The 23,279-nt window shown below is 41.3% G+C and overlaps 1 protein-coding gene across 4 annotated transcripts; it reads left to right on the top strand.

Annotated features, from left to right (window-relative positions):
• Positions 1-2,172: 2,172 nt before the first annotated feature.
• On the top strand, positions 2,173-22,379 carry ACSL5 (acyl-CoA synthetase long chain family member 5). 4 transcript variants are annotated; one of them, XM_052799506.1, is made up of 22 exons: positions 2,177-2,303; positions 6,841-6,954; positions 10,203-10,388; positions 10,937-11,045; positions 11,724-11,788; positions 11,867-11,968; positions 12,302-12,401; positions 13,621-13,799; positions 14,498-14,530; positions 14,748-14,799; positions 15,350-15,423; positions 15,881-15,958; positions 16,165-16,299; positions 16,765-16,899; positions 16,974-17,069; positions 17,612-17,684; positions 18,580-18,668; positions 18,749-18,865; positions 19,313-19,456; positions 20,420-20,521; positions 20,907-20,978; positions 21,396-22,379. In XM_052799506.1, the coding sequence occupies exons 3-22, from the start codon at positions 10,233-10,235 to the stop codon at positions 21,534-21,536; spliced, it is 2,052 nt and encodes a 683-aa protein (XP_052655466.1). In that variant the 5' UTR covers positions 2,177-2,303; positions 6,841-6,954; positions 10,203-10,232; the 3' UTR covers positions 21,537-22,379. The 4 variants fall into 4 exon arrangements, with proteins under 4 accessions (XP_052655465.1, XP_052655466.1, XP_052655467.1 ...); XM_052799507.1 differs by lacking the exon at positions 2,177-2,303 and adding an exon at positions 5,515-5,658; XM_052799505.1 differs by lacking the exon at positions 6,841-6,954 and having other exon boundaries at positions 2,173-2,303.
• The last annotated feature ends 900 nt before the right edge of the window (positions 22,380-23,279 follow it).

Genomic DNA, 23,279 nt, shown 5'->3' on the forward strand with positions numbered 1-23,279 from the left:
TTTTGAGCCATAACCCGCTCAGAGATTTCAAAAATGACTAGCTTGATACAATTCATAGAGCCCCTGCTAGCCTACAGAAAATTCTTCATTCCATGTGTCATCTGTTTCCTTTGTAATTTAGTCCTGAGGGGAAAAATTACCAACATTTTCATTAACTGAAAGCATTTTTTTCCCAAACTTATGGAAAAAACCTGTGTGAGTAGGTCTACCTTGAGCTTCTCTTTTTCAGAACTGGGACATAGGTGATGTTTCCACAGCTGTTCTAGTCTATTTTATGTCATTGGTCATGTGCTTTGGTCACTGAGATCACAAACTACGGCATCACTCATTCAGAAAGAACAAGGAACACAGATAATGTACACAGACAAGCCTGCACTACTGAATGCAAGCCCATGTGTCTTCTAGGGCTTGTGAACATGTTTTCTCACACCTACTTTCAAAACAAGCTGAAGAATGGTTACCCATCATTACCAATTCAGCAAGACTTTTGATTAAGAGCCCAACCTACCCAAGTCAGAGATGACACACTCGCTGCTCAGAGTTGCTTAGGACTCCCAGAACGGTTTTTAACAGTGAACTAATCAATGGTCTTTATTCACTGGGAAGCAACTATATAGGTGAAAGGTGACAAAACATCACAACTTGGATTAATTTGCTGTTCAAAAGAGGTAAAAAGCCATGTACTTTATGTACCAGGGAGAAAGGATGGAGAAGGAAAAGCAGTTAGAGCTTTACACATACAGCTAGCTAGAGTAATAAGCTTTGTTCCCTCCTCACGTGACTCTATGTTTCCACCTCCACATCGGTATGTGAGATGTATCTAGGAGCCAAAACCACAGATGGTGTCAGTCACTCTAGCTCTTTTGAGGCAGTTAGGCAATATCCACTTACACTGAACAGGTACCTGCCCAGCTACTAATTATTAGTATCTATTGCATACCTCATAACAGCATTAAATTGACTGCTTTGTTTCCCACATGCAAGCTGCACCACAGACTGGAGCCAAGAGACTTGCACACCGGTACCGTCTCTTTACACCAAGTTTGGAACCATCCCACTCATTTTCTTTCATCCTCCTCAAACTGACAATTTATAAAAACTTAGAGGAGATGATTGCAAACTGAAGGTCTAGGATGATAATTAGTGTTGGCACAGATGCTTCCACTTTTATTCATGTCCACTGATACAGGCAGATTCCCCCACCCCAATCAAGAATACTTAAGATCATAAGTGAAAAGTGTTAATATTGGTTTACCCTTCAAATATCATACAGGAGTCAAATTCCAGCACCAGTCAAACCAGGCCTGGATCAACAAAAGCTTCATGATCTTGACCAGTCCTGACAGTATTAAGTGAGTGCTGAAAGGACTTTGGTATTCAGCCTTATCTCTTGGATCATGAGGAGAAACCTTCTTCCAAAGATCACATCCACAGCCTTTGGAAGTGAAGCAAAGAAGCTCCACCAGCCAGCCCAGCTTGCATACCGCATCTCTCAGCTGAGTCTTTCTCAAGCAGTGTTAAGCACAGCAGCTGTTACTCCCATTTCGCAGATGGAAGACGACAAAAAAAAAAAAAAATCAATCACTTAAATCAACACAAGAAATCTCTGATGAAGCAGGCTTAGCCTACTTGCCAGTCCAGCACGTGCAATACCCTTTGCACAACTTCAAAAGAAAAGGTGCATCATGGTAAGATAACCAGCCCCCCGTACATCCCAACTGCACTGAGAGCCCCCACCATAAAGGAGCACGCTACTTCATGGACCAATTGAGCTGCAAAGGAAACCCACGCCTCAGCGGTTGGACGTGACGAAGGAGAGGCCCCTACACAAAGCAGTAAGGAAAAATATCAGAATATGTTTGCTTGTTCAAAGCGCAATCTAAGAGGCACGTTTTCTCAGCAGAACAAGACTTATTCAGTGCCCCACGCATACTCTGCTTAAATGAGAGTCCTATTAAAAACCCAAGTGCACAGCTTTTGCAGGGCTGGGGTTAGCTTTCCAAGCGTGCTGCTCTCTTCTAAAGCTGTTGCGCAAGAGTCGTATGTTTAACATTTCTAACCGGCCAAAATTGCTCTTTATATTTGATCAGGAATAATTTTTTTTACCTTTGAACCTGTTGCAACGCAGGTTCAAAGGTTACCTGGGTGCAGTGTTGCCTGTTTATTAAAGCCACACACCAATGATTCGGGGCTTAGTCCTGCCACAGGAGCTGGGGAAGCACCAACCCTTGAACACCCACTAGGAGTTGTAAAGCAGCGAAGGAAGAAAGCTGCACCAGCCCCTCCACCAGCGCTGAAGGAAGGTAAGCAAATCTCTCCTGATCAGAGCACATGCTTCCTAAGTACTAGGCTTCATGCTCCTGCAGAGAAGTACTGCAAGTGGGACAATAGTCTTAATTTGCTGTGACACCTGGATCCAATGCAGTCTTGTAATCCCACTGTGTGCTGTTAAAGGCAACAGCTGTGTAATTGGCTCCACCTTATTAAAAAAGCAAGTCTGGGCTCAGGGGTGGCATACAGAGAAATCACAGCCTGAGTAACAGCAACCACCTGAACACGCCCTGTTGCTATACACTGGCTGGAACTGGCAAACCTGACTACCGTCCGGGCTGAAGCCATTTTCTTATCAGTTTGTTAGTTATGTCTATTTAAAGATACAGTACACAGAGTACCAGTGGCAGGCTCCCATTCAGACTCATGTTTAAAACAAGAGTTCCAGAAATAGAAGAATCATTGGGTTCCACAGCATCACAGGTAGGTTTTGAAATCTTGTCAGTAAAAACTTGTTACATGCTAGATCATTTATACACACAAGCTTATTGGCAACATTTGCTACAGTAGGACCTTAATCCCTAAGTAAGGACACAGAAGCTGGCTACAATGCCTTTTTTTTAATGTTTTAAAAGCACAGATCTTAAGAGTATGGTGTACCAGACTGCTGCCATCGCCTTGGTACAACTGCTTGGTGTAGCTATAGAGATGGAGACTTCTCTGGTTGTGTACAGAGCTGCAGCGGTAACAAAGGAGAGGATAGCGGAGACAAAGATTAACCAGAAATCAAGCTGCAAGTAAGAGAACTGGCAAAAAGCATGCTGCTCTTCCAAGTCCTAAACCCATCGTCCTGTCCATACTACCTTCTCTGAGGAACCCACTTATGCTCTGAGAAGATTATTTATATCCCTGTGCAGTTACTTTGCTTTAAAAAAGCCAGAAGGCTGCCCTTGAAAAGTGTAGCAGAGCAATAAAGAATGATTATTTTCATAGCACTAAGAAAACAAACTGGAATTCAAAAACCCTTCAAATTAAGTGGGCCCACACTTCCCACAGACTCAAAATTTAGATCCAAGTCTTGAAGTGACAACAGAGAAAACTACCCTGAGCTAATGCTTCCCCTTCATTTATTTATATCCTCTGCTATTTGCTATAGGTAGATGGGCTCTTTTGGCATCTTTGGAAAGCAAAAGCTCATGTAGTGCCATAACCTTAAGGTTTATTATAAAAGTTCATCTTATCCATCCTCTATGCAAACCTCTTGTGACAGTCACAAGACAAAAAGGAAAAAACTTGAACTCTCTATACATGTATTTGACCTATTGCTCATCTTAATTTGCTAACGGGTATGAAAGATGCAGGTATACATTTTATATACATGTACAAAAAACAGCAAAGGTTGAGTTATTCATGACTGCTTTATTTTTTGGCAGAGAATTACTAGCAACAAATGGATTTTTGCCTGTAATAAAAATCTGGAGTTTATTCAGATCATTTGAGGCAGTATCAAAAATTAAAAGCCTCAAAATTTGCATGTCACTTGGGAAAGAGCATCAGCTGTATTCTAATTTATGAGCATTAAACAGAACCAATCATTAAGGAGAAGCTATCCTCCCCAAGGCTTTTCTATGCGCATCCCTTAACCCAAATTATGTCGGAGCTGCGAGACCCACTGAGTCCAGGCAACGCAGTGTAACCTTACCAGCTCAGGGACCTCTGCATCACATGCTGGGCTTCTGGCAGGCCAGGTAGGACAGTGCTGCAGGCATGTTCTCTTGCACCAGCAGCCAAAGTCAATGCATCTGAGATAGATACACACCATTGCTACCCAACAGCTCATCAGAGACAGGGCAAATTCACTGCTTTTTCTCTTCCTCCTGGAAAAATCACAGCCTGAGGCCAGATACCTAAATGGGGAAAATCCTCAGAGGCACTCAAAGAAGGTGATAATGGAGCTGGCTGGGCTGGGAGCCTGGCCGCCTTTCCCTTCTCTGTAAGAGGCATTGCCTTTCTCTAAGCATAAATGCACCTTGACTGGCACTATTAAAGCTGAAGCTTACAGCTTCACTTAAATGCCACAGGAACAGGTCAGGGTAGGCAAAGCCAAAGGCGGCGGAGTTTTATGCAGAACAAGCTATTTCTTTTTCATCTTCATGTAAAAATTACAGCAAAATCAGTGAATTAAGCCTCAGCTTCCCTAAAAGTATATCTGCATTACTAAATAATGCCACAATTACAGTGTAAGTTAGCTTTACCCGAATAGCATAAAGTTTACAGCAGCAATAAAAACAATTGCAATTAGTAGAGGCTATGTGTTTTAGCAAGCTAAGGTCCAGGATGGGTTGCATTCTGGATGCAAGTACATGCGATGTTTATTCCATCCCAGCTATAGTTAGTCTAGCTAAGCAGATTATTCCGAAATCATGCATTGTGGAAAAACTTTCAGATGGGCAAACTGTTAAGTGGGAAAACAATTCCAAGATCTGAGGTCAAGGCACTAAAGAAGAGAGATAGGTGAAGCTACTGTCTTCCCACCCCTCCAGACCTGCTGGAAAATTCCAGTTATATCAGAGAAGCATCGGAGAGAAAAAGGGAAACTGCAGCAGCTATAAATTTTTAAACAGAGAAATGCAACTGTAAAACCATGAAGAAAATCCCTGTCATAGCAGGAAACAAAACTGAAGTTTGAAACATGATTCACTGCTACCTTGTGCAAATAATTACACATATGTAACTCTATACCACAGCAGAAAGAACTAGGTAGCTTTTGAGTAAGAAAAAAAAAAAACAGAACAAAACCAACAACAATAATGCCACCAAAGCCAAATAAACCAAAACCAGCAGCAGAAACGAGGATCTAGCCACCAGCAAGTATACAGCAGTATATGAGAAATACTGTACTCAAAGCATTTTGTCAGCACTACAGGCTACAAAGCTCTTCTCAACTTAATGTACATGCAGCTATAGAGAGAAAATTGCTGTTTTTGAGAGAACAGCTTTAAACACAGAGAAAATAATAGCAAATAGATTATAAACAATAAACGATAAATATAATTTCAAAAGGGTTTGGTCTACTTTTCACCTAGCTCTTCAAAAACGTGTAAACTTCAAGCTCCTTTTATCAACAAACAAAAAACTCAACAACTTCCTCCGTATTTTTTTTTTCTTTCTTCTAACCACTTCAGTTCCCCTGTGCAAGTTCCTCCCATTTACAAGCTCCCTTCCCAGCATGCTTTTTGCTTGCTGATTTATTTAAACTGGGGAGAGGGAACTAGCTGTAGTTTTTAACATGAGTGTTACCTAATTTGTGTTGGTTTGCTACTGTGCTGGTAAGGCTCCCTTTTACTTAAGGAAAAGAGGTTGGTTTCCCACCCCATCTTCATAATGGTAAGTATTTTTGATCTCTTTCATTTGGTTCTCGTCTTTGCATTTGCTCTGAAATTTTTTCTGTATAAGTAACGAAGTTCTACTTTTGTTTTATTGTTAATGAGCTTGCTTGTTGTTGCTTACATGGGCTTTACTATAACCTATGTGTAAGTGCAGTGATTAGCTGCAGGGTTCAAGACAATGAGTTTTTCAGGAGCCTGCTAGGAAATCTCTGGTAGCATGCTATCAGTTAGATGTTAACCTCAGGCTGAGTTAAGTTCAGATACATGTTTGCTCTTTGCTCTTCATAGTATAAGTGCTGTAATAATATGTGGTGATAAAAAGACATTAGTATCTAGAAGTTTTTAGTGCTACCTTTTCTCTGTGTGGCTATGTAAGGTGCTTAATGATGATATTCTAGCTTTCTTAGGAGTTCTATGTGAATTTTCAAGTTGCGCTTTAGTTCTAGCTCTTTAAACCATGCTTGTTGTGTGTCTAGAGATAACTTCCTATTAATATAACATTGATGCATGCATGTTTTGCAAGAATGTCATCCTGTATTATTTAATAGGATAAACAGTAACAGAACCCATTATACTGACCATCTTTTAAATTTTTCAAAACTTCAGAGGGCTAGTTGAACATTCTACCTTTCTGAGTAGGTAGTTGTCAAGGAGAAAACCTGATATAAAAATATATATCAAAGCTCGGCTTTTCAGTTTATCTGACAAAACTACTTTTAGTACTACGCAGTGTTATGGTGTCATTGCCCTCCTCATGGAGGGACAGTACTATCAGACATAGTAAAAATCTTTATAAAAAATGGCCTTTCTATTTAAGTATACTGAAAGCCCAAGTTCAGTAGTTTTCATGAGCAAGGCCTAGAAACAGCCTGTAACACGTAGTCTGAAACCACAGAGCACTATACTTCCTGAAAGTGAGTTACTGAGCCCTGATTCTTTCCCACCCCCTAGCAGAGTGCTTCTCAGGCAAGATCAAAGGGTGCTTGAACTGTTTGGCTCTGACTTTCACAAGAGGTACTCTGAAAGCAAAGCCTAACTAAAGTGTATCTTAGGCTTAATGCAAGTTACTGTGGATTTTGCTTTGTGGTTTTTGCATGGCTCTGTTCAGCAGTCGCTGCTGAGCTTTTGCACTTTAGCTTCTCTCCGGATGCTAAAAGTTAGATGTTCCTAAACCCTGCAGAACACAAGACTTCTCCTTGCTGCAGCTGGAGGAAGATGGGATATAATGCTTCCAAGGAGTAAGAACTGTCACAGTGGCTCACATCTGCAGGACACCAGCCAAGAGCTGCACTGTGTAAGCAAATATAAAGAGTCAGCTACTAGTGGTTAACTAATTAATTAGTGACCCCAGTGTAGTTGGTTGTACTCCACTCTTCCTGCTTGGAAAGAATGTTACCTTACTAATGGTGATCAAGAAGTTCTCATGATCACCTCAAAAGCATACGCAAACTGTTTCTTAGGCAAACTTGAGACAAAGACTATAATTCTAGAAAACATTTTCCCAGGCAGTGCATGACTGTTGCTTCTGAAATTGTGCAAGTATCAGAGGTTGTTTTGCTGTCTGTAAAGAACTACTGTCATGGAGGTGATGCTGATTTCTTTCTTCATACTTATATGCTTGGAGGCACAAATCTCAGTTACTTTCCAGTGGAGAGAATCTCCTGACTTGGGAAGAATGGAGAATAACTGTTTCATTCCTTCTAGCTAGTGATGGAATTGTTGTAGATGTTGGGGGGGGGGGCATACAGTAGAAATGAGAACATGTACTCCTGAACTCAAGACTGTAAATGATATGACTGTAATCTCTTCTGATAAAAACTAAGCCTTTGCACTCCAGAGTCTAGTGCATCTTATCCCTGACCATTGATCAGGGCAGACAACCCAAGTAGACTTTAACTGTCTAGCATCTTATTGCACAAGGGGCCTAACAGGTGGTTTGAGACATCCTGTGCATTTTGTATCTTTCTGGTCACTGGGAACCAAGCCTTTCAAAACTGAGGGGTTTCAAGCACTCCACCCCTGCCCCCACACACTTAAGAAAGCAGCTGGTGCTCAGACTTGCCCTGCAGTGGAAGCTGGTGTCTGTCAAAAATGCCCTGGCTTTATCTCAGGCTGCACCGAGTTGAGTTTCCACTCAGTTGATATAGATCAGGTATTATGTATGCACAGGCTGTTTGGATTTGTGCGTTAAGCTCTGGTTGTAGTTGCTCCATAGGACAGATCTAGGGTAGAGCTGTTCTCTTCCCACGGACAGAAAAATCTGTCAAGTACAGACTCATACTCTCTGCTGGCTCTTCTGCTTTAAGGGCAGCAGGATTAAGTAGCTTTTGGAGGATAGCAGAGGTAATTAACTAGCAACGACTTGTATTTGACAAGTAGTTACAGCAGAAGCTCTAGGTATAGGAAACAACTGTCCCAATGATGGGAATTGAGACAAATTTGCTGACGCTCTCTCGTCACAGCTTGAATAACACACCTTACATACTTTGATAGGAGTGACTAAAACCCATCTGAGGAAACATGGTTGGAAAGTAAAAGCAAAACGCTGTCACTATTCTATTTATAAAGCAGGAGAATTAGAAATAGTCTTTCACATATGAAAAGCATTTTTTTGTGTATTGCAAACAAGATCTAGGTATCTGTGGGTTTTTTAACGCAACACTAACTTCTGTAGCTTTAAAGGATGTTAGGTTTTGACTCTCACATGCATAGTCTCATTCAGTGCTGTAAGAGGACTAATGAAGACCGTTACTAAAAAAAACCCCCAACCTAGAAGCAAATGAGCATGCAATACTTCCCAGGCTTTAGAGATAAACTCGCCAACAGGTCTTTCTTTAAATTAAAAATCCATTTGGCTTACAACTGAAAATCATCCTTGACTAGCTATAGGGATGCTGGTTAGGTTACACTGGGATTAGACTACTGTTTGGTTTCTCTTTCTCTCTATGTGAGAGACTTGGGAAATCAGTTCAGAATCTGAAAGCAAAAGCTTTGCTGCATTTAATCATCTTCAGGCATTTCTCAATTTCATCAGGTGTTCTCTCTGAACTTTGATTTCTCTGCTTCAAGCACCATTATCCGTCAGAGCCTGATGTTCAGTCATCCTAGATGTCTTGGCAGAAACTGCCTTGCAGGCGAGTCAGCGGGGAGACGAGAACACCCTGACAGAAAGATTTTCAGTGACTTATCTGCTGCTGCATGGAACATTTGGGGTTAGTGGGTTCTCTGATCCTTACCAAAAAAAGGTCAGACAATTGTCCTCACCAGAGAACATTAGGATTGCTGATTAACACAGCCACTGGAAACTGAAAACTACAAGCCATAAACCAGATATGGGTAATCTAACTCTGGTCAGTCTGGGCTCAGAGACTCAAATTCTGGCTTAGGGCCCTGGCTGAATTTACTAACTGTTTGGAAAATACCTTCAACTTTCTTGGAATTATAGTTAAAGGGTAATTGGAGCCCATTGCTCCAAAATGCCTGGTATTCTTCTTGTACAGGGATTTAGTTGCTAGCTGACTTGCTATCTACTGAGCCAGTTCCCTTGATTCTGTATGAAGGAATTTGAAAGGGTGTGGTTATTCATCTTGCAAAGTGTGATGTGTCATGTCCTGCATAGCTATTTAGATACTAGCAAAAATAAGTTGGTGAGATCTGAGTTGATTCAGAACAAAAAGCAGTCACCTGTGCTAGATTTGTTTTGGCCATTCAATCTTAAATGTACCAGAACATTTTACAGATTAAAGTACTTGTTTCTAAGGGAGGAGGGTGAGGTAGATGTCTCTTTGTCTCTTATAAGAAATCCTGCATTCTCAATTTTTGCTTCCCTGCCCTTGAAGGAAGAGACTCTGGAGGATGCAAGCAGCAGAACTGCTTCTATATTTCCCAGCCAGACTTCCATTGCACGCACTGACTTCCAGGTCACCACTTCCCAGTGGAAAGTAACTTTCACAGTTTTGACTTGTGCTGTACCTCATGCTGAGCACACTTTCATTATCTGAAATACTTGTCCAGCATAAACCCTGCTTTCCAGTAAGAGCAGCTGATCTTGAAGATACTGCTTGTGTTGCAGACTTATATATGTAAGGTAACTTAGCAATACCCCTACTATTTTAGCAATACCCCCTCCTATTGGACAGCTATAATATTGAGGCATTTTCTTACTTCCACTACTCACATCACTGAACTGTAGGCATTTTTTGGTTATACTTAATTTGGGAAACTATATACTGGTTTTCCCCAGGCAGATTTTTACTCTTGAATAGAAAGAATTGACATCTGTTCCTCCTCTGACTTAATCAGGCTTCAGCTTTTTGTGGAGGTGGATGCAGCATGGATTAAGATTTGTGGGGACAGGTGACTTGAGATCTTTTAAGAGGCTTAAAGCATTGCATAAGCATGCTTCATTATGGTACCAGGACTCTGTAGGGGCAAACTGCTGAAATGATTCGTAGTATTGCTTAACAAACTACTTAAGTAACCATGGCTCATAGGTAGTGAGTGATTCTAACTCATGTCTACTAATCCTCCTGTTTGTTTCAGGTTCAACTCTGGCTCCACTGATCCAGCACAATGATCTGGATACTTCAAGTCTTGTTCTCACCGCTCCCAACACCAGCATTGATTAGTCTGATTGTATTTGGAGCTGGCATCTTCCTGTGGGTGATAAGCAGGCCAAAACCTGTTTTGCCTCCTGTTGACTTGAACAAGCAGTCAATAGGAATTGAGGTAATACTTACTCTGCTTGTGGGCATGGACTATTTTTGAGCTTAATCTGAATACTGATCCATTCTGACTCGGTATCAGTGGAAACTCTCCTGTCTGATACACACAGCCTTCTCTCCCAGGTGTACAACTCAACAGTATGGTGGGGAGAAGGGAAGTCTTAAGACACTAAGAGTGAGAAACAGCAGCTCTTGCCAACAGGATTAGGTGGGCTTTTTGCCGGATGGCCTTGGCTGTCACTGACTTTTTTCTGTATTTTAAATGCTCTGAGGCTGGCGGTAGACTTCATGTAATTAGGCAAGTGGTAGCACTCAATCTTAGTCAAGTTCTCTCTAATAACCTGTAATTGAATATTAATCTAGGCCACTTAGAAAATTCCTCTGCATATGACTGATGACTGAGTAGATCAAAATCAGGAAGGAAAATGAGACTTCCCTAACAATGCAATGCTACTGAAATGCTTTAAAGGGGATTGCTGGAAGAATGGCTGAGGAACAAATGACATCATTGCATCTGTTCTGCACGGTTCCATAACTATGCTCTGTTCCTAGGGAGGAGCCAGAAGAGGTGCACTCTTGACAGATAATAACCTGCTTTCTTACTACTTTGAAGATGGTAAAACCTTGTATGAAGTTTTCCAGAGAGGACTGCATGCTTCTGGTAAGCTTTGCATCTGCTGGTTAGTACTTGCCTATCAGAAGTAAATAAAATTATTCCAAGCTCTTTTGTCTTGCCTTTTGTCTGTAGTAATAGTTGAGGCTAGCAAAAGCTTTCCTAGCTTTCTGTGCGGTGGACGCAAAGTGACCATATTTATTATTTTTTTTTTTCCCCCCACTGATTTAGAAGTAGTCTTAGTTGGCAGACTGGGCAGGAACAAACATCTGAAGTGTAAGATGGTAGAGTTCAGTGAGGAGTCAGCAGATACCAAGCATCAGAGAGAGTTGGGGGGAAACACCTCTACTTCGCGTTATGATGTGGGGTTTAGTGTAAAATTACTGTCTGCTTACAACAGGAATGAATTTATGCACATGTGACTTCAGGGGTCCCATGAATGTGATCACATATATGTGATAGCTTGCAAGCTATTTCAATCTCCTGTGGGTTGTGAAATGGAAAAATATCATCAGATCTTGGAAGTATTGCTTGTAAGGATAAAGCCAACAGTCTTACAATCTTGGTTTGGTCAGAGTGCTTAACTATGGACACTGTGCATTTGCATGCTCCATGCAGTCAGCTGGATGACTAACTGAAAATATTTCCTACTTAAAGTGTTGCATTGAAGTGCTATGCAACTTCAGTACTGAGCTTTACAATTGCTTTTCTGAACTCTTCCATTAGGAAATGGCAGCTGTTTAGGCTACAGAAAACCCAACCAACCTTATCAGTGGCTGACATATAAACAGGTGAGTATTGTACATGACAAATGATTTAAATTGGGATACTGTCTTGTAACACTAAAGTGGAGGAAAACTATTTTACAGGTTTTGGACAGAGCTCAATACCTGGGATCAGGGCTTCTGCAGAAAGGATGCAACCAATCATCAAACCAGTTTATTGGCATTTTTGCTCAGAATAGGCCAGAGGTAAGCAACAAATTGAATATTCTTTCCCTGAATATTCTGACACCCTGGGGAGAGAGGAAGGTCTGTATTTAAATAGCTTGAGGCCACATGGGGAACAATCACAAATGGCTTTTCCTTTTCCAGTTCCCTTATTACTGACTGAGCACATAGCATGCCAGGCATGTAATACAATGATTTCGAACTCTCACTACTCTAAGAATCTCATGGACATGCTCCTTACACAACCCCCACTACTAATGTGTGCATGGGCTAGTCAAGCTGTATGAAATCTGTAGGTAATCCTGTCTTGTGAGCTGCTAGTTTTCCTCAGCTGTACTATTTTTCTCTCTTCAGTGGATCATTTCAGAGTATGCCTGCTACACTTACTCAATGGTTGCTGTTCCACTCTATGACACTCTGGGGCCAGAGGCCATTATATATATTGTTAACAAAGGTAACTATTGACTTCCATTATTTCATAATGATTTTTCTAAGAAGCTTTCTTTTGAGAAGGCTGAAGTTCAAGGGAATTTGATGCAAAAATCAGAGTAGCTTTAACCTTACTGCTTTAATACTTTTATAGACAATTTCTGCAAATTAAGCTGCTTTGCAGGGGACGTGGTTCAATGCCTAGAAGAAGCCAGTGGGCTTCCTATGTCTCCTAGGGTCTTGAGTGCAAGTCCACTGAAGACCTGCTAGATCCTGTGGACCATCTTGCAGAGTGCTCAACTATTTCCTATTTGAGGTTTTGCAATCTTGAACTCCCACACTGCCAAACAATCAGACAATGTAGACAGGCTTGCATGCAAATTAAGACTAGATGTGTGTCTCTGATTTAAAGTTGCAGGATGTAAAGAGTGGAGGAAGGAGGGGTAAAGATATGCTTTAATCCGTTCAATCTATCTGGTTAGGGCCTGTTGTTCTACAGAAGCAACAACTATCATGCCATCATGGAAGAAACTGGTGAGGAAGCTATGAATAAATCTTCAAACTTTCTTCCCCCAGTCTTAGGAGAGATATGGGGGAAAAAAATATCCACTGCTGTCACAATGATCTGGGATCCAACCCATAAATAGGATTTGCCAAGCAAAATCACTTTAACAGTTATGCTGGTGAACCTTGCAAACAGGTCTTGCCTTGGGACTACACAGCTGTGACTTACTAGGCTAACAGGGAAGCAGCATGTTCAGGCAAATCCAATTCCTCTGCCAACTTCATGGGAAATGCTTTTGTAATTGCATAAAACTCTTGGACATGCAGGGAAGCTAAGGCATTAACTCAATACTTTTAGCTACCTCTTTCAAACAGGTCCAAATTTCTTTAGATTTAAGGAAGATGGCTAAACCTAAACAATCAGTGAGGACAATTTGAGCTTTTATGGCAATACCAAAAGTTTAAATGCTTATCTTTACTGTGACTGAAGGTATTCGTCTTCAGTTCCTCGGCATTTGCCCTCACTTTGTATAGCTAGAATCTCAAGTTTGCCCAATCACTTGGCCATGGTAGAAGGAACCTTCTTAGCATTGTAAGCCAGCCACTGAATTCATATGAACAAATGCAAGTGGTTTCAGAACAAACCAATGCTGTGTTCTAAATGTATGTGCTACTGAGCTGTCACTCACTAGCCTCATGTCTTCTAAAAAGACTTCTGAAATGTAATTTCTTTTCTGTAGCTGACATAAGCATAGTGATCTGTGATAAGCCCGAGAAGGCACAGATCTTGCTTGAGAACTGTGAGAAAGAAAAGACCCCATGTCTGAAGACTATCATTCTCATGGATCTTTTTGATAAAGAGCTCAAGGACAGAGGAGCTAAAGTGGGAGTTGAAATTCTAGCACTGCAGGAGGTTGAGGTAGGTGACTAAAGGCTTCTGCTTGATCTTGCAGAGGAATACCTTGCCAGCTAGACATCTGGACCTTCTCTGGCAACAATGACACTTAATGTAAGCATTATCCAGTCGTCACACCTGTACCGGAGATCTTGATGAGCAGTCATTTTGAAACTTGATATATTCAGCCAAAGGGACTTGCAGAGTTCAACTAAAATCGTGTCCGTGTGTTGTGGACAGTCAGTATGCATTAAACTGAAGACTTCCTTAGCTTAATTCATGGTGCAGTTGTAACAGGATTTATCACGCTTCCAAGCTGGCAGCTGAGTCTAATTGAAACTGTAAGTGCAGATTACTGGCTGCTTCGAAATCCCAATACTAGGCTTAATCTCCCAGATATGATGCATAAATGTGAATTATAAGAGATGTGGCCTACACCAAATAAAATAAAGTATCTGTCTCCACTCTCAGGACTTCCAAATTCCTTAAGTAGTTCTGATCACTTTCTACATACTCAGATTCATGCTTTCTACAACCCCAGGAGTCAGCTTTTCCAAGTTGTGTGTATTAAATTCAGTAAGACCCGCATCTCTCTCTCAGAGAGAGTATCAAGAGGCAAAGTAAAAACAAGTGTTGCATTTGAAATGCAATTACCTATTCATCTACTGTTGTTGCACATCTTTCTGTTGCAATTGTTAAGCTGTGTTTTCTCTCTAACACAGGAGCTGGGAAGAAACAACATCAGAGAACCAGTTGTAAGTATCTCTGGAACAGTTATAAACTTGCAAAACTAGTCTCTGAAAAGACCTCTTGCCATGCTGCTAGTAGAGGAGGCTGGCAGGATTTTTTTGTATCTTGTCTTGCTGTTTCCAAACAGAATTCCTGGTTCATACCACTTTAGGAAGTGTGTGTAAACACTGATAAGCAACACAATCCTTAGACTGTTGACCTTATGTGGCTTCTTCCCTCTAGCCTCCTAAGCCTGAAGATCTTTGCATTGTGTGTTTTACCAGTGGAACCACAGGTAAGAGACTATATAGTGATGCTTCCCCACTACAACAATTTCCCTGTGCTGAAAAAAATAGCCTTCCAGCACAAAAAAGGAAGTGCTAACAACAAAAGTAAAACAGTATATTAGAATAGTGTCAAGCCACTGCAGTTTTACTTGGGATGTTATCACTACAAGTCAAGTACAATAAGACAAAGCTGCTTAGAGGTGGGGGGAAGAATAGCCAAATTCATGTTGTCTTACCCTATGAAAAAAAGAGTCTTAATGTTAAAAAGATTGGTTGTTTAACTGTGTCTGTATTCTGATCCACAGGGGCTAGCGAAACATCTTGTTTCAGCATTCTCTATGCTACTCCTAATTACTCTGCTGTTTCAGTAGATGTTTCCTTTATATAATATTCATAGATGAAAGCACTCAAGATAAGGCATATTTGTGATCTCTTAAGACAATGCATACTATGACTGAGCCTAATACCAAGATAGTTCAAACTGAGCCAATCAAGACATGGGAAACTGACAGCAGAAGCAGTCAGAGCCACAGCTGACTTTTCTTGATCTCCCCAAAGGTAACCCTAAAGGAGCCATGCTGACACATCAAAATGTTGTTGCAAATGCTGCTGCCTTCCTTAGAAGCACAGAGGTAAGCTACTGCTAATGGTGATCTCTAGGCTATGTCACTTAGTCATGAAACTAGCTTTAACGTGGGCATTTTCTGCAAACCATTCACTCCCAGCAAACTCATCCTTTCGTAAATGCCCATATTTCAATGGGACAATAGTATTGCAAGAAACTTGGTTTAACCTTGAACAAGAACTTCTACAGAGAAGTTATTCTAGAATGAGTGAGTCCTAAATGCCCAGAGTACTAAACTACCCTATTTCAAGTCTTGCTAGAACATAAAACTAATCTTGATCTCGTATGGCTGAGTTACAGCTGCAAATTTTGAAGAGGTGATGGATGAGCCTGAGTTACTTCAGTAATTTGAAGTCTCTGTTTCAAAGTACTCAAATTGATCCAAACTTTATTTACTTCCTACTTAAGAGTAACTCAAGCAGGCATAGGGAGTGCTAACTTATTTCTATTTCTTTCCCCTCTAGAACACAGTTGAGTGTACAAGTTCAGATATCACCATGTCCTATCTTCCCTTGGCTCACATGTTTGAGAGAGTTGTACAGGTATGTACAGGTATATGCATCTGAGCTTCTATAAATCACATTATAGTAAAAGGTATGATAACATTCTGTATTTCCTCAAAGGCTATTCACACAAGAACTTTCCTACCACTGGCCACTGAAAATCATGCTGCTTTCCATAGACAAATAATTATGGCTAATGAAGCTAAGAATTATCCTTGACTAAGCTTAGTCTGGTCAATTTTTAGACTGTGGTCTACAGCTGTGGAGCAAAAGTAGGCTTCTTCCAAGGAGACATCAAGCTGCTAACAGATGACATGAAAACCTTGAAGCCAACGCTATTTCCAGTTGTACCAAGACTGCTCAATAGAATATATGACAAGGTATGTGAGCAATTTTAGCTAAATCATCTTTGTCTATATTTAAGCATGCATACAAGTTTAAATTAATATTGAATGCATCAGGACATCACCACTAGTTAACTACTCCTTAGCAGAAAGAATTTTTTAAAATCCTTTCTGAGGAGATAGAAAGAGTCCTGGGACCTGGAGTAGAAGAACAGTGTATCCAGTCATGACTGGGCTAAGTCTGTTGCGGTTCAGAGACAAAAAGTTTGTTTACTTTTGGAATGCAAATGAAGCGAGTGCAAAGCTAAAAGGATCCATATCCCTCAAAGCTATGGCTGAAGTATGTCAGCAGTAACACAAATTAGTATTACCCACTGCTTCATCTCCTAGACCATGGCAGAAGTGAAGACAGACCCTAGAACATCAAAGTAAGATATGGTGCCTCCTGACAAAGCAAGAACTGGAGGGACAGATGTGAGTTACTGACACTTTTCCTTGCAGATACAAAGTGGTGCAAAGAGCCCAGTGAAACGTTGCCTGTTAAACTTTGCTGTGATTATGAAGACGGCTGAAATAAAACAGGGCATAATTCGAAATGACAGCATTTGGGATCAGCTAATCTTCAAAAAAGTTCAGGTAAGTTATTCCAAGTGTAGGTAAGCTGAGCAATGTAGTATTGGAGAATCTGATGGCTCCTGTTTCACTTGTAGGAAACCATGGGTGGAAGAGTGCGTATAATGGTGACAGGTGCAGCCCCTATATCTCCTTCTGTACTGACATTTCTTAGAGCAGCATTAGGCTGTCAGGTAAGCTGAGTTTTTTTCTTTAAGTAAGACCTGTTTGATAATGTCTAAATAAGTGACCAATGATAAGCTGTGGTCCAGCCCAGCTTGTTCCTGGGGAGATTGCTGTCAGTCTTCAGTATTTACAGGCTACTTGATCTGAGTTAACTGAAACAGGAACAAAATTCTGCAGGGCTGGCTTCAAACTACACTACCAAAAACCTATCCTGTAGGCTCTGGGAAGAGGAACAGAGCAGCAGAAATAGGAACATGGAGCACTCCAAAGCCAGGCAGCTGCCTCTGAGCTTTGTGGCTTATCCTGACAGTCAATGAGCTCCCAATGTAGTACATTTGAGAACAGAGTTCAGAGAATGAGGTGACCAAAGCAAGGTATAGATAGGTGAACTTGAAGAACATCTGGTTACACCAATAAGACCAAGAAGTCTTAAAGGCCAAGATTGGCTTGGCTTCCTTCCTAAGAAGACTTGAGCATGGGCATAGTTGAAACTGAGCTCTTTCACACCAAGGACTTGATGTTCAAAGAATATTCATCCTTTCTCACACAGATCTTTGAAGCTTATGGCCAGACTGAATGCTCAGCTGGATGCACTTTCTCAATGCCTGGAGACTGGACAACAGGTATGGTAGCTGAGACTTGGAACCCCCCCCCCCAGTTGTCAACTTGAGCTGTCACTCAAGCTTAGGTGCTCTACTGCTTTTGTTTCAGTAAAAATTAAATCCTGGGTACTTAACTTCAAAGTGATTCTTGGTAGCAACAGTCACCTGCATGCTTAATAGGTACCAAAATTCTTGACTCAAGTAGGCAAGGATCTCTTATGTAAAGTGAGGTAGGTCAGCTTAGACCCTGTCCCAGTCTACAGGAAAGGAGTGTCTGTACAGACCTGAGCAAACTGGACAAGGACTTCCTAAAAGGCTTTAAGAAACTAGCTTTAGCTCCCAAATAACTTGTTTTACTCAAAGAATTATGACTAAAATATCAGAGATGATACTTGACTATTTTCCTGAAGAACTACCTGACCTTGAAGATTTAGCTTTCATCATAGCAAGGATGTTTTTAATATTGGGTATTCTAAGTTCAAGCTCAGGTCACTATCTGTGAGAACACAGTAACGGCAGAGCATAATGAGGATGAAATGCAAATGAATACCAGGGTCTGTGGGGCAATTCTGCGGAGGCAAGTGTGGTATATGGTGGGTGTGGTTGTTTACACCAATAAATGGCTCTAAGCATTGAGACTTAGCTACTACTTATCCTGCATTAACTGTCTAAAAATGGCATTACAATAACTTTCTTGAACATTTGGTGTCAGACTCCTTTAAATAGCACTGGTTCTTGCTAAAGCAGTGAACAAAAAGCCATTAAGTATCTACTATCACTCAAGTCTTTCATATGTAGGGGACACCTGAGTTCTCCCATTTCACTTCAAGACCTAGTCTTTCTAGCTTTAGATCCAATAGGGCCAACTGCTAGCAGAATCCCCAAAACATAACTGTCCTTGGTTTTTTTCTCTTAGGCCATGTTGGAGCCCCTCTGGCTTGTAATATCATAAAACTAGATGATGTGGAAGAAATGAACTACTACTCTTCTAACAATGAAGGCGAGGTAGGTACCATCTGCTGTGTGTGTCAGGAAGTACTGAAACATAAGACTTCGTGACTAACAATGTTCTGTGCTTGCTACAGGTCTGCATTAAAGGACCAAATGTGTTCAAGGGTTATCTGAAAGACCCTGAGAAGACAGCAGAAGCAATTGATAAAGATGGCTGGCTCCACACTGGAGACATAGGGAAATGGTTGCCAGTAAGTAATTGCTTAATACAAACCATCCCTTGGATGTGAATTCCTGGCTAGTTTACAGTAATCTGGAGAAGTGAATTCTAGGATAAAAGCCTTACACGGTACTTTGTTATCATTGACCAAGTAACTCCAGGCAAAGCTCCAAAGACCAATTGGGTTACAAGATCTCAGATAACACCTGCTAGGCCAGTAGTTAAGACTATGTCACTTCCACAGTGAAGAACAACAAGGTGTCTTGGTTTCTGTCAGAGGAGAATAAAGGAGCTGTCTAATTGTGTCCTGAGCTAACTGGACAAATTGGAGAAAGTGCCCCTTCTCTCTGTAGAGAGCAAAGACCAGTTCCAGAGTACCATGTGCCTTTCATACAACAACCCCAAACCTATTATTTTCTACTTCTTATAGAAGCAAGACAGAGACTTGAAACTAATGGTCTCCACCTTTAACTTCTAGAATGGAACACTGAAGATCATTGATAGGAAGAAGAATATATTTAAACTTGCACAAGGAGAATATATTGCTCCAGAGAAGATAGAAAATGTCTATATCAGAAGTGCTCCTGTAGCCCAGGTCTTTGTGCATGGGGAAAGCCTGAGGGTAAGTGATGTTAGGAGTGAGCATCCTGCAAGATTTTTCCCACAATGAGTTCTGGAAGATCAGGGAACAAATGTATGCATATATAAGAGTCCTTGAACAAGATCTGTTCCTGAGAGTGCCGTGTTTATAGGAATATCCTTTTGGACCTATTGACCAATTGACACCAAAGAAAAGGAGATCTTGGCATCAAGTTACATGTTGGGTAGAGACTAACTACTCACTTGTATGGGATTAGTATGTCAGGTCAGCCCTGTACAGTTTAGAATCACAGAGTAGTTTGGGTTGGAAGGAACCTTTAAAGGTCATCTGCTCCAACCTCCCTGCAATGAGCAGGGACATCTTCAACTAGATCAGGTTGCTCAGAGCCCTGTCCAGCCTGACCTTGAATGTTTCCAGGGATGGGGCATCTACCAACTCGCTGGGCAATCTGTTCCACTGTTTCACCACCCTCATTGTAAAAAATTTCTCCTTTATATCTAGCCTAAATCTACCCTCTTTTAGTTTAAAACCATTACACCTTGTCCTATCGCAACAGGCCCTACCAATGTTTGTCCCCATCTTTCTTATAAGCCCCCTTTAAGTACCGCAAGTTCTCTTCTCCAGGCTGAACAACCCCAACTCTCTCAGTCTTTCTTCATAGGAGGGGTGTTTCTCCACTCCTTTGCCACAGAGATGTCACCTATGCTAGCAGAGGCCAGTCTTCAATCTGTAAACCAGCCAAAAGTAATTGCTGGAGCATTCAGCACACATAACTAACTGCATTAGTACTGCAATTACTGCTGTCAGAACTCAGATAAGTGACTTGAAAGTCCTTGTAGCTAGCTTCCAAACTCTGGAAATGGATGGGAATGTAGATGTAGCTTGTTATAGAGCTACTGTCCACAATCAAGTTCACATAGACAATCAAAGTAATTTCAGATGCCTTATCTTGGTCTCACCACGACTACTTCCACTTGTTTTCAGTCTTTTCTAATAGGTATAGTGGTTCCTGATCCTGAGACACTTCCAGAATTTGCAGCAAAACTGGGAGTGAAAGGTTCCTATGAAGACATCTGCAAAAATCCAGTGAGTGGCTTTATGTTTTTAGTGCATTATAGATAGAATTTGATTCTGAAGTCCAATCTTGCATTGCTTTGACTTCATTCTACCCACCTTTTTTCTAAATTAAATTGGCTTAATGCTGGGTGAGTCATGCAAGCAGCCTTACAGTAAAAACTGGAACTAAGTATAAGTGTCTCTTGATGTTTCAAGGGCTATCACTGTTTCTTTTCCAATGAGAAGACAGATGTGACCTTGTAGCTGCCTTAATATGAGAAATCTTGAATGTTGAAATATGTACGTGTATTCTTGCCAACCTCAGTTTTCACTGACTGGGCAATGGCTATGGTCTTGAGTTGCAATTACAAAATGGCAGCTTCACTCACTCTGCTCCTGCTCTTGTTTCTTCTAGGCAGTGAAGAAAGCTATTTTAGAAGATATGGTCAGACTGGGGAAAGAGGCTGGCCTTAAATCCTTTGAACAAGTGAGTACTTCCAAAGCCTGCTTGTCACGAGCACCTGTATTGCTAATGCAATGGCTGGGAAGTCTTCATCCCTGTTATTGACTGTGCCAGGATGGGACCTAAGACAGCTGTCCCGGACAACTGATTGAAGTAGGCAGTGAAACATTGACTGGCTGCCTCTCTTGACCAAGAGACAGGTGGCTGCACAGGGCAACAGTAGCAATTGCCATGAGATGGAGTGGAGGTTCACTACAGGCTGCAGGAGCTGTACTGTAGTTCCAGCCTATCCTCTTGCTGTGTCAGTCAAAAGGAGTTTGACCTGCATCAAAAACCAGTTTAGTTACTAGAGCTCAGTTCTTGCACTGAGCTCAAGGAAGCTGGGAAGAACTGTCCTCTAAGTAATTATGTGTCATGTGCTAAACTATTTTATTTTAATAGGTTAAAGACCTGTACATTCACACAGAGATGTTCTCTGTAGAAAATGGACTCTTGACACCAACGCTGAAGGCAAAGCGAGCAGAGCTTGTTAAACTCTTCCAGAAGCAGATTGAGGCCCTCTATTCAAGTGTGCAGGAATAAGCGACCAGTTTAATTTAAACTGCAGGGTGTATCCAAACAAATCTGTGACACTACATGACCTATGGAGAACACAGGCCTGAGTGGAGGGGAGCAAGGAGAACTTAAATACATTGTTTCTGGTATCCTGGGAAAAATGACTTTCAGATGAAGATGGCTGTAGTATAACTGACTACTGGCAGTGTTCACATCTTGCAGGACTAAGCATCAGCTGTCTAGGCAAAGCCAGAACTTTCATCTTCCTTGGACTCTGACTGAAGTGCAAAAACACTCAAGAGCCTCAGCCTTTACAAGGCAGCTGTATGCACTTCTCACTGTCAAACGTAAATCTTGTTTTCCTGCTCCAACTATGAACTCTATTGTGACCTTTTGTGGATTGATCTGCAGTCAGACTGAACTCTTTCATGCACTTACATGGTCTTTTTGGGGGGAGGGGAGGAGATAGTTAAAAAACCAAGTGCAGGAAAATAACACTTCAGTTTCCACTCAGGACGCTATAACCTGTCTCACCTCAAGCTGTCATAATATGAATTGGAGCTTAACATCTGCTCAGCAAATAGAGAAGTGAATTTCCTGTTCCTAGCCCTAGACCACACAGTATAGGTTGTTTTTAATGAAAATGAGTAGTCTGGCATCAACTGGTTCATAAGGTATGTGTGTCTAAATTATGTATGCTTTATACTCTAGTAGGGGAGGCACTGGATCAGTTTTTGCACATGTTCTCAAATGCAATGGCAGTTATGAAGCCTCTACACTTATGACTTTGAGCCAGATAAGTGGAAAACTTTAGCTGTCATTCCTAAGGATATAGGATGCAATAAATTGTAACTGCACAATCAAACTGAAGCCTGTGTGAGTGACTTGTTTCTCTTCTGCAACCAGACTGTCAGCTGCAAGGTTTACTGCTGCCTGGTTATATATAGCTGCAGCTACAACACAACTGCTGCAGAAAGCTTACTTGTTTCCTGTGCTGTCACTGCTCAGCCACAGCTCAAGCCATGAGGCAATAAGATAGTGCCAGACCAGATGTTGCTCCTCTACTCAACTTTCCTTTTCATGTAGTAAGCCAGTATGCGCCAAAGTCTTCAGCATAAATTCATTCTTCCAGCTCAGCCTATTGCATGAAATAAGGCACCAGATATCATTTTCTAGGGCTAAAGCTGCTTCTTTAGAAGACTATTTAGGCAAGATGTGTACTGTCTCCATCTTCAGAAACATGTCTTCAATCAGTGTATGCTGTCTCTGCTGACAGTTCCTCCCTGTCCCTGTAGTAGTGGGCTGTATCAATCCAAAAGGCAATGCAGTGCTAACAAGGATGTAACGGGGGGAGGAGTACATGCAGCTTTCCCATGCCAATTTTTATCTGTGTGTTTCTTACAGCTAGTGGCTGTTCCTCTTCGTATTTAATGCTCTGAGTCAGATATCCCAAAATAAAACCAACCAGTAGATCTGTTGGTCAGGAAAGACCCACCCCTTGCTGTAAGGCATCTTTAGGTTTGACTAGTAAAAACAACTGACCTAATTCTGTTTCTAGTCCAGACCCAAAGAACTTCACATTTTCAGGGAGGGAACTGTTGTGTCACTTATTGTGCTTGTCATAACGTGAGGCTATAAAGGCTTCTAAGACTCTGAAAATGCATGTAACTATGCTGCTCATCTTTCCCATGCTTCCTTAAAACAATATGTGACTTAAAAGTTACTGATGGCTTGATCTTTCCCCCGAGGTGAGACTGGGGAGAAAAAAGG

Source organism: Harpia harpyja, chromosome 10, assembly GCF_026419915.1.
Source record: "Harpia harpyja isolate bHarHar1 chromosome 10, bHarHar1 primary haplotype, whole genome shotgun sequence".
NCBI lineage: Eukaryota > Metazoa > Chordata > Aves > Accipitriformes > Accipitridae > Harpia > Harpia harpyja.